The sequence below is a fragment of the Maylandia zebra genome, linkage group LG13 (genome assembly GCF_041146795.1).
Source record: "Maylandia zebra isolate NMK-2024a linkage group LG13, Mzebra_GT3a, whole genome shotgun sequence".
NCBI classification, from domain to species: Eukaryota; Metazoa; Chordata; class Actinopteri; order Cichliformes; family Cichlidae; genus Maylandia; species Maylandia zebra.
The window spans coordinates 18948571-18960662 of NC_135179.1; the positions used below are offsets into that span (position 1 = coordinate 18948571).

The window sequence follows — 12092 nt, forward strand, 5'->3', positions numbered from 1 at the left end:
ACACAGCGATAAAAAGAAACACAAAAAATGTCAAGAAGCCGTTGTATTATTAACTGCAATAGCCGGTCGCATGACAGCCACGGGAAGCCGACGGGTAAAGAGATCGGTTGTTATCGGATTACGTCGTTGAAGAGAAATTGTTCAAGCCATGTTTCCGAAGTAACAAAGACGCGACGGGTGGCCTGGATTGCAGCCATTCAAAGATCAAATATAACGTCCCAGAACCCTCCAGCTCACAGGTTAGTCTGCTCCAAGCATTTACACGAAGGTCAGTGTTTTTTAGTAGTTAATACGTCATTTTTCTTAACATAATTAGTGATATAGGTTACAAGCAAGTCTGGCGCTGAACAGAAATTGTCGCGCTATGCTCCTTTATTTATTGTGCATAAATAGTGAATTGTCCTGACACAATATTGCGTTTCGCTTCTGTTATTATGGTACATTGACAAAAACATATACTTTTATTCACAGGATAAAACAGGTTTTTTGTATCACTAATTGCCCAGTACGATTACAGCATACAATATTGTTGTCACTGCTACATTTCTGTGATGCTACCAGAAATTATTTCCACTGCTAATTAATTACCGTTGAGCTCAAAGGTCCTATTAATAAACGGTTAAGGAATGTGTATTTATGACGACAATTTGTGAGGCTGGTAAACTTATGATACGTACTGTTGTGATATTTTGATACTACGGTTAGCATTTACAGGATATTGTTTTGTAGTAATATTATACAGGAGAACTGTTACTCAATAAGGCCCATTTACTAGTTGTTTTTCTCTTTCTCTCTGACCCATGTATTGATGTGTAAGACTCACAGGCTGGTACCCCAAGGTCGAAAATACCACAGAGACAAGACCACTTCCTTACTCCCATCCTCCCTTCCTTATGATTTAGAAAAGAGCTTGTTAAAGGCCAGGTGGTTCGTTTCAGAATTCACTAATGAAAGAACTCTGTATTCTATGTCTAGGAGTGTATTTTGCTGGGATGATCATAAATTGTAGCTGAACTGATAAACTACACAAAGGATACTTCTTTGCTCACAAGGCAGGAAGACGTTTCCTTATTTGGTCTGTACCGGTTTGAACTGAGAACCTGCTGACACACGAACCTTTTTTTCCTCTATATAAGCTGTTATGTACTAAATAAACCTTTGAGTCGATTTGGGAAGGCAACCTGAAGCAGTCTGTGTTTCCTTGTTCTCCCAAGCTACTCCCGACGTCGTAACTAACCCAGCTGAGCGGCATACCTGAGTGTTACTTTGAATAATTAGGAATCTTATAAGGAAAGGACAAAACTCTGCTTATCGGTGCTCACGCCTTGGAGGGAAACCGGGACGGAGATTTTCTCTTCACGTACGACGGTCTTTACTTTCTACACGGTGCATTTCAAGGTCCTGCACCCATCCGTCGGTAAACTGTACCTGGACTTGTTGCAGTGACCTGAAGTTACTAAACTTCATGAGTGTATGCACTCACTCCAAGAACCGTATGATTATAAATATGCATATAAATATGCTACGATGAGATAGCTGACTTCATCTAACTAGCAAATGTTTTCCAGGCTACGTTGGTGATACAGTTTTTTTTAATGTGTATGATATTTTTGTCATGCGATTTTAAAGCCGGTCCTACAACCGCATCCAAGAATAACATGCAGCTTATCTCAGAACTGTCGGTGAAAATTATTCTTGGAGCTAGGTTTAATTGAGCTGCATTCTAAAGAGGTGCAATTTCACAATTTGTGTATATTTTCTAAGTTCACTATTTTGTCATGTGTTGAGAAAAACACAGATTTTAAAATTACATGGTCTAATATTTACATTTAGCATATAACTGCAACATTATTTTTTCGTTTTTTTTTTTTTTTAAAGACTCGAAAGGACTTGAAATTCAAAGTTTCAGACTTGTGACTTGACTCGGACTTTTACACCAGTGACTTGAGACTCGACTCTGACTTGCCTGACATTACTTGAGACTTGACTTGAGACTTGAGGATAAAGACTTGAGACTTACTTGAGACTTGCAAAACAATGACTTGGTCCCACCTCTGCTAACAACACACAATCAGCATCCTGACCCTTGTGTAGGCCTGTGGTTGAAGAGGCGCAGGACTGTGATTAATTGACAGAACTAATTATAGACACATGAGTCTTTTCAGAAACATGCTGTGTGCTACCAGTAAGGGTATGAGCACGTAAAAAAATTAAAGTTTTTTCATACATGGTCCAGCAAACTTATTCACTGAGGTGGAATAAAAACACCTATTAACCAGGGGCTTTCTTAATGTCATCAGTCCTTTTCTGCATAAGTTAAATCGCTGCTAGGTTCATACACAGTTTGATGGCAGTGCAAAATCTGTCTCTCCATGCCTGACTTAAATGGCGTGTCCCTCAGCACCTTGGCACAGCCAAAAATGCTACAATGCCCAAATACCAAACTATGAATGGCCTTGATGAAATCCCAATGTAGCACAGCCATTATACAGTTCAGCCCTTTCTGGCTCCCACTGCAATGAAGCAGACATCTCTCTTTTTCTCTCTCTCTCTCCCCCATTGGAACAGACACGCAGGAGCCAGTAGTCATGGTAACTCCATTCTGAGTAAACTTAAGGATGTGTATGCACACACACGCACGCACGCACGCACGCACGCACGCACACACACACACCAATTTTAATAAATACTTCATAGATGGGAGCGAATGTGCTTTGATGCTGCAGTAGCTAGTTAGCTGGTTAAATAGTTAGTAGCTTATTTTGCCAGCAGACTGTCAAACTGCATTATTTCCTAAAGTTGCTCTGTTTCTGTTTGTGCCTGTTTCAGGGTGCATGCACCAAACACATGTCTATGTCCGGACAAGGTATGAATATCAATGAGTACAATTATTCCAACCTTTTCATAACAAGGATGTATATGGAAAAAAATAGGCACTTAAACGAGATTTGTTTCATTCCTTCAAACATTGTCACACCACTCTGCAAAGCCCTAGTGAGTCTATGAGGGTAGTGTATGAGTCTGATTATCTGTTTACACATGGGAAGGGAATGTGGGTATGGGCTTGGAATGGTTACCACTTTTGCTGCTTGAGCCCATGATGGCTTTGTTTTTCTGACCATTGCCCCTAAATTGTATTTTGGTCCATGTAGTAATTTCATTTTTTATAAACTCTGGTGGTAGTCTCCTTTAACGTTGCGTCTTATGAGTTTAATTTTAGCAACAAAAAGTGAATGTTTGTGCATGACTGCTGGAACAATACAAAGTTTGATGTAGTGCCTGTGCTGTAGTGCTTTGTTGCTAATTACTTTAATTACTTTAGTAGTGACTTTTTTTTCTTGTCGTCAACACATCCCAAGAAAACATCAAAATCACCAACGTGTTAGTCCATCTGTCATTGCTTTTCTAGTTCCCAGCAATCTCTGTGCCATTCATCCCCAAGCTTGTTTGTGCAAACTCAAAGGCGCAAACAGTATAATTAACGGCCACTACAGAAACTTTTACTATAATATTTGGGCCTCCAGCTGAGGACGTCAAGCAGACAACCAAGTAACAACCAGGTAACATTGCAGACACTGGCACAAGCTTTTTTTTTCTGATGATGTAATCTTTTGCATAGACATTTATACAGCAATTATTAAACCTCAGAGTGTTTATTGGGAAGCATCCCTCAAAATCTTTATCAGCACAAATATTTGTGCTGATAGTGTCATTTCCAGCAGAGTGTTTTTGTTGTGATGAACACACACTCACACATGGGTTACAACATGTGCATTTATATGTCTGCGCTTTCTCCACGCATGATAAGCGGCTGCATTCAGATCACGAACATGAAGCTCTGCAGTTGTCAAAGTCTGAAGAGATAACGAGGAGAAAAAGCAGAGGTGGAGATGAGCAACCCTGATGTCAAATTAGCATTCACACACTGCTCTATTGACAAGGTCATCTAAACACAGCTTTACCTCCACCCTCAGGATCAACTGCTGGGATTCAATAGAACCACCCTACTCTGTTGTGTTTTCCCCAAGGCAATGTGAGCTGCTGCTCAATATCACTCGCGAGAAAAAAAGGAAAATGGGTGTAAAGCTTAGCGGCAGGCTGTCAATAGGCAACATTATAAAGGGTGATTTCTGGAAAGGACACTCTTTAGCCAGCACTAAGCCCAGGAGGACAAAGAGTACGTGGATGCTAAAGAAATAGGACCTTCTCAGTATGACGAAAAGAACTTGACTGCGCTTACATAATTTTATTCTAATCTCGCTCCTCAAATTAGCATTGTAAAGTTCTGTGTAACTGTGCAGAGGAAGCTAGAGAGGGAAGGAGGATGGGGATGGGTTAGCTGAGAGGTGGATGAAGGGCTGGGTAAAAGGCTGTGTGTGTCTTTCTTCCACTAAGAGTTTCTCAATAGAGGTGGAATGCCACATGCTTCCAGAGAGCAATCTGTTTGACTGCTAGAGAGCGAACAGGAGGAGACAGAAGGACAGAACTGTGAAGGCAGGACAGAGGGAAGCAGGGATTGAAAAAGCAGATTGAAAGAAGGGAAGAGTGAGTTCATTCAAAGCCAGCAGCTTTCTAATTCTCGCTGTGAATTCATTATTGATTCTATTATTATGTGTTTGAATTGAACAAGCTTAAACAATGTATGCTCACAGGACCATATATACAGTACACATCATTGCAGACCCACATTCAAACCCTGCAGGTTCACTGACATGCTTTTAGATAGTCATGTTTAGGATTTATGCCACTGAGGAGTGCATTTACTCTTTTGTAAAAAAAAACCTGAGCCACACACAGAGACTAGTGACCTATTTGCAAAGATCTCAAAACACACATCAGCACCTCTGCTATAAACACAGCAAACTTTAACTTTAGACCATCTCCACCTGGCTGCTGCGCTCAGCAGACCCAGCAGCGAACCTCTGGGTGTGGAAGTGGAAGTTTTTGGATGCCTACCTTGGGTGAGCGTTCCCATGAGGAAGCGATAGAAATAGCGAGCCACCTTGGTGAGCTGCCTCTTGCACCTTTTCCTGCACTGGCTCATCTTGGTGCAGCTGAGGAGGTGGAGGTGATGATAGTGATGGTAGTATTAGTCGACTTGTCTGCCAGGGGAAACGAGCTCTCAAGGTAGGAGGGGAGGCACAGAGCACTGTGAGTGAGTGTGTGTTTAGGTGTGTGTGTTCGTGGAAGTCTGACTGCCGCTGCTTCTCTTCTCCTCCTCCTCCTCCTCACTCACCGCTTCTCTTTCCTCTCTCTGTGTTGTCTTCTCCCCTTTCTCTTCCTCTGCGTTCTTCTCTCCACCTGTAGGGCGCTGTCAATCAGCCGGCAGCACTCTGTCTCCTCCCCCTCACGTTCTGAGAAGCCCTTTTCTGGCCTCTCATTGGTTGGGAACAGAGTGTGGCGAAAAATTACGGACCAGCGCACATGTGAGAGAGTGTGTGTGTTTTTCTCTGTGTGTGTGAGAGAGGAGTATACTATAAGGAGGCCGGCTTGACTGGCAGGTGGTGGTGCTTTTTTTCTATCTGCTTTCGCCACACATCTTATTGATGCTATTTATTCCCATGCATCTCCAGTCATGAAACATGAAAAGACAGCCTGGGAGAGCGTGTGTACATCTGTGTTTGAGCCGCTATGAGGTTGAGTAAAGCGACAGAGAAAACTAAGCAAACTCATTAATTAGCATCGCACGTCACTATCTGCTTGCCTGCTCATTAATGATATTCGTAACAGTGAGAGGTAAGTGAAGAGGGTAGGAGCAAAAGGGAAAAAGTAAAGTTACATGAAGAGACAGGTAGGGAGGTGGAGAGGGGGCAAATAGGGGAATGCATTAATAATATCTTCACTCCCTTCTCAGCATGGTGCAATTTTAAAAGAGTGGAAAAGCTTGACGAAGTAGAAAGAGGCTTTTTGGACAAACACCAGCCCTCACCAGCAGTCGATGAAAGGATTATTATCTGCCGGCAGAGAAGGAGGAGAAGTGGGGAAGAGAGAGGAGGAGCTTTTAAATCCTGCGGGATTGAGAAAAGAAATGTATTTATGTAAAGCCTTTCTGTCTTCATCCTTATCATTCTGGCTTCCCTCTTGCAGAGTTGCTCAACAGGGAAACACACTCAACTCGTTTTCCCCAGTGTCACATATTTATTGTTTTGCCCTCTACAACTCCCACATTAGCCTGCTAAACTGCTGCCAATCCACCTTTATCCCCTCACTTTCCCTGATGCTGAATTAAGAGTGATTACAGTTACCTCAGCAACCCCAGACTCCTTGGATGTCTGTTTGTTCTTCAGGTCAGAAGAAGAAAAATAGAGAAGAAAATCAATCAAATGTCAGGCAGATGCTTCCTCTAAATGCCTGTGTCTTTTTCTGTCGGCTCTGTGATCTTGTCCTCATTTAAAAGTCAAAGAGAGAGGTCAAAGTATAGAGTACAGGTGAGCATTTGACAGTGAGAGTCTAGAGCAGCTCTGGCAAATAGTGACATAACCACGTAGTGCAGAAGGACCTGTTTCCCAGATTCTGAGAAAATGGATTTAAAAACATGTGGGAGAGCAGATGGAAAAGACTTTAAAAAGGTTTTTTGGACTCAGTATTAAATGGTCATATAAGGATTCTTACAACTTATTGGTTTTGACTCCTGGCTTCTCAGTTCAGTGGTCTCTAATGGTTCAAGTAAGGATTATCTCTCCTATTTCTGAGTGTGTGCGAGCCTTCATAAATAACTGCAGACAGAGTGTGCCGACCGAGATATACCATAAGAAGTTTGTGTGTGTCCTTAAACTTTCCAGTCTTGGTTCAACAGTGCTGTTTTCAGTCACAGGTGGCACAAACAGCTACTGAAAAATTTAATAATCTCCAAGCTCTGGATTAAGTCTCAGTAACTGCCACCTCAGGTTTGCTTGCACTGACTGTTTATTTTGGTTTCTTTCTAAAAAAAAAAAAAAATAATAAAAAAAAAGGGAGAAGTTTGAATAAATCCCTCATCACCAGAACAAAACGGTCCACAATGAAAACTCACAACAATCGAGAAACTACAAGTAATTCTGTGAACAGTGCTGGGTATAACACGTGCTGAAGTAACACATTACTATGCACTATTCAATCAGTTTGCAGTTATAGTTATGTTTTTACTTGAAGTTTCTTCAGTTATCTGCATGATGAGCAGGCTGAAAGAAAAAAAAAATGCATTGCTTCCTTCACACTTACACTACAATCAGCAATAAGTTTCAATGCAGGGAGGAGAAAAATAGAGCAGTCTGTAGTAGGGATGAGTACCGGTATCCGGTGCCATCCTGACATAAACGGTAGTAAGCAGACCGAAACGTAGCGCATATTTCGGTGCTTTATTTCAGTGCTTTCTTTTTTCCTGAGACGTCATACACTTTGGATTCTAGCCAATCATTTTACATTTCCGAGGATAGTAGGCAGGTCCAGGTACGTACGTCCTTTTAGAGCAGAGCTACAGATTAAAAATGCCCAAGCCGAAGCGGTCAAAAGTCTGGCTGTACTTCACAGCAAAAGATGCAAACTCAGCAGCATGCAACAAGTGCTTTAAGGTGATACTGTGCAAAGCAGGTAACACCTCGAATCTGATGAAACACCTGGCGACGCATAGTGTTTTTTTAAAAGCCGAGAAATGCGCCGTATTTGATAGCTTGCTGCAAGACCGAGCACATCTACTGCGGGTGTGGTGCCTGTTATCGGATCCCAAGAACCCGAAGAGTAGAGTCCTGGCCCCTAGCCCTGCCAGTGTAGCAGAAATGATGATGGATGATGATGGCAGCAGCAGCCGTTATTCTCTGGGTGAGTGGCTTAATGTTGTTCCTGTGTAATTTACGTTGAGTAAATTACATGCATTATTACATTAATGCATGTAAAGTGAACTAGCTAACACCGTTGTAGTTACATGCGGCTGTCTTCTTGTTTGATAGAGTGATACCATATATGCCCTATAGCTGCAGAAAAGGCTAACATTGTTATCTTTTTACAAAAAACAGCTAAACATGAGAGGTTTTAGGACAAAGATTGTGTTTTCCATTGTTTAAGCACCTTTTCCAACCAAAGGAGGTATGTTGTATCAACAGAAAAGGCTAACTTGGTTATCATTTTGCAAAAGAGACTGCTAAAAATAAAAACATAAGAGCTTTTTGGACAAAGTTTGTGTTCTCCAGTCTTTAAGCACCGGCACCGTTTCAAAAGTACCGGTTGGGCACCGTTATCAGATAAAACCTAAACGATACCCATCCCTAGTCTGTAGTGTTTGAGGAGTGTAGATGTGGACATTACTTTCATTTTTGTTATTAGAAAGAACAAGCAGTGTGATGGTAAAGTACAAACTGTGTCCAAGAAAGAAACAACTGAATTAAGGTCTTTACACATAAACACGTAAAATCCATCCATGTAAATATTTCATCTGTTAAAAACATTTTTCAGACTCACTTGTAATGCAGCCATTCACAGTAACCATGTAATTTTGCAGGGCAAATTTGCAGCATTAATATTTTTCGAACCAAGCTCGCTTTTTTTCCCCTTTAGACTTTTTCAGATCTGAAAAAACAGATCTGACCGATTAGGTAACAAGTAACTCAAAATGTGTGCCGGTGCTGAATAAAGTTAAATAATACTATTTTACCTCAAACACACAGCTAGGTCAACTAGCTACTGTGTTACTCTTAATAAAAATAACAAGTAATGTGTAAAACATTACTTTTTGAATATCAAACCCATCACTGGATATGAAACATTAAGTGATCCAGACTTAAGTCTGTAATTTCAGGAGCAAATGAAGACACTAAACACATATCAAGTATTGACAACAGCTAAAGTAACCAAAGAAATTGTGGTTGTAAAATTGTGAAAATGGTAACATGTTAATATCAATTTTTAGAAAACAGATAAAACATCTGAGGTATCAGTGCTTAATTGTGGTACTGTGGGGAGGGTTTGTTTTGTTTTTAAACAGAGTTTAAATGTGTTTTGCAAGCCCTGAAAATTGTGTGATGTTATGAGTGATTTTGACTATGAGCAAAATTTTTGTTCCACCCCTATGTATGTTGAAGCCCTGGAACTCAGACAGTTTTCATTATATGAAGGTCAAATTTTGCATAGCTTCACTGAATAGACTACAGTTGTTGTCTGAGTAGATCCGCTGATTCTGAGGGGGTCAGGTGAGCAACACTCACCGATTTCCCATGAAATAAGATAATCTTCAGATAGTTATTGTATCTGAGCTAAATGATGGTCAGCAGGATTATACCCAATAAGATGATGATGATCCTTTGTTGGTTTTAATAGAAACAGGCAGACATGTGATGATCAAGAATCACAATGTGAACAAAAACACGGGCTTTCACGCACACTGCTCCTCTCTCTAATCCTATAAATAATAGAGCCGGCTAGATTCTAGGAAGAGAGAAAGCAGCCTCTCATACACGTAGTTTAGCCTAAAAGTTAAAGAAGAACTGAAGCGACAGATTGAGTGATCAGTGTAGCATGAAGAATTAAACATTAATTGCTCGATGTAACACACCATCTCCTGCCGCACATACACATACATAGACACATACACATTCAGGGTTGCATGATCTGATAATGACAGGTTAAAATTTAATAAAGCCAGCTTTTCTGTCAATGGGATGAAGAGAGGAAGAAAAAGAGACTAATTATGATTTATATGTCTGGGATTTTAAAGTAAGGCAAAGAGTACAATAACTTCAGGCAGTTCTAAGGAAGAGCATAAATAATGTGAAAGATACTAAAAGTAAAATAAAACTAATAAAAAATGTAAAAGGGCTCTAAAAGCAGAATAAAACATGCGTGCGTTAAAGTACCCTGTGTATTTTCTTGTAAACAAACAAACAAAAATAAATATACTTCATTCACTGTTAGTTTCTACAATAGATTATGCGTATCCTTATAATCCTGTACGTTAACATTCATGTTTACTTGTAAGCAAGCAAGCCTTTTTCCTGCCTCTGCTGAGTTTCTTGGCTTGTTATCACCACCTGTTGACACTGGGCAGACAATCATAGAAAAACTTCTCCATCGCTGTAGTAGAGGTCAAATACTCCAGATGGTTACCTTTTATAGGTACCATCAGTCAGACACAAGGACAGCATTTATGTTTGTAATCTGATTTAATCGCTGACCCAGTCAAAGTGAGAATTTTTCAACCTTCCGGGCCTTATGTCTTTCATTTTGCTGCAAAAAGTCTTAAAGCTGCTTAAATGCTCTTAAATGTAAAAAAAAAAAACCAAAAAAAAACTTTATTGTGTTGTGCTGCAAAATAAACCTATTGTCCTTATATGAGGACATACTTTTACATCCAACTAATCTCAAGTACGCATCCAAATCAAGAGCTCAGGTCTCAGGCGGATAATGAATTGATCTTTTGTTGAGTCAGTCACAAATCCTATTTCCTTTTCCTAGTCTTTTAGTTACTGGAATGTAGAAAATTGTGGTTACCATTCACACTCAATCCCGAACATGAATTTGTCTGAAATTGTGAAGCAGAGCCGCATGACAAATCAGGAGTTGATAGAAGCAGTGACATTTTCGAGAGCATTAATGGGCTGTTTACCAATATACAAGAGTCATTGATATTGTTGCCTTTAAATCAATCAAACAAAAGTTTACCATAGAAAGTTTTGTACTTATTAGTTTCACTGTGGAGGAGAAGTAACATGTTAGATTTCTTTTTTTTTTTTACACTAAATTTACAGCTCAACTTCTGAAAACTTTTTGTGAAAAGATCGTGTACATTATCTAACTTTGTCTCAGATTTTCACCTTGGGTGTGACAAAAGCTTCACTTGGTCCTACACCAAAAGCTTTTATCTCCAGCATTGACAGCAGGGGTGAGGTACAGCCCGTCAGACTCTCTGCTTGTACCTGACAGCTTTATTGAAAATGTACAGAGGCTTCCCTGCAACACTGAGGCCCCATCAGCTGAGCAGCAGTAAAATTTCACAATATCTGTATATAAGCCTGTTATCCAACAGGAAGATAAAAAAATTTCTATTGGGGATATGAAGAAGGTGATAAAAAGAAGTAGGAGGAAGGGTGAGGCTGCTCAAGTATAAGAGTTCTACATCCATTGTTCATTCAAATCCCGTGACATGTGTCCAGCGTTTGTGCCAAGACTCAGCCGCCTGTTCTCAGCACATGTACATGTGCCTTTTTGCATCAATTTTTTTCAAGTGTTTACTTCCAGGACTCTGACTCACCACCAGCACCAAGATGTCCAGGGTGTGAAAGCAGCACAGCCAAACACCGGCAACAGTCCATTAGCAACTATTACCATAGAAAATCAACACAAACAAAGAACAACACTTCACACTGCTGGCCCAATTATCAGCTTCAGTCAAATTCCAGTAACTCTTAATTATATTCTTGCAAGGACAAAAAAGCAGTTACTGTCGCAACACGTCAGTAAAATAACCATAAAATATAAAAATTGGCAGACGACGAAAGAACATTGTGGCAGACAGATAGAGGGGTCAGAGACATAAGAAGAAAGATGAGTTCAGAAGCATGCAGAGTTACTGCACTTAACCTATTGATGAAGCTACAGATCTAGGCTAGATGTTCATTTGAATGAACTGTCAGTAGCAGAATTAACATAGCTGTGTGACTGATCTCATCCTTTCGGTTTATAGATTCAAAACTTAAAAACTATCGTATTTAGCTTCATAGTGAATAATATAAAACACTAAGAAAAATACTATGCAGACTTTATGTGCGTGTGTGTGTGTGTGTATGTGTCACAAGTGACAAGATAATGATTTTCCACAGATTTGGAATTGGTGCCGCAGTCTGTGCAGGCTTCCACATGAGCGCAAAGGCACACAGGAATGTTGGAGGGCAGATGTGACACTGACACTCAAGTATCTGGCAAAGACACACACACACGCACGCACATACACATTCTCACATGCATTTGTTTTTAACACTATTTATGTGGCAGGCAAAGGCACCAGCTGGTGAAATCCACTCAACACTCTATTCACTGAGGACATGTGACGGTGGAGGGAAGGAGAGGAGAAAGAGAGAGGGAGTGGGAAGAGAGGGAGAAGCAAGAAAGAGGCACAGGTGGAAACA

The 12092-nt window shown here is 40.4% G+C and overlaps 1 protein-coding gene across 3 annotated transcripts in view; it reads right to left on the reverse strand.

Moving 5' to 3' along the window:
* LOC101469196 (A-type potassium channel modulatory protein KCNIP2) overlaps positions 1 to 12092 on the reverse strand; it is a 117409-nt gene that overhangs the window by 48134 nt on the left and 57183 nt on the right. Inside the window, exon 1 of one of the 3 annotated variants that reach the window (XM_004555837.3) lies at positions 4957 to 5274. The exons of the other annotated variants lie outside the window; for them this stretch is intronic. Coding sequence (XP_004555894.1) covers positions 4957 to 5044 — 88 coding nt within the window. The 5' untranslated portion in view covers positions 5045 to 5274. Of the gene's footprint in view, positions 1 to 4956; positions 5275 to 12092 lie in introns of those variants that run through there. 3 annotated transcript variants of the gene reach the window in all.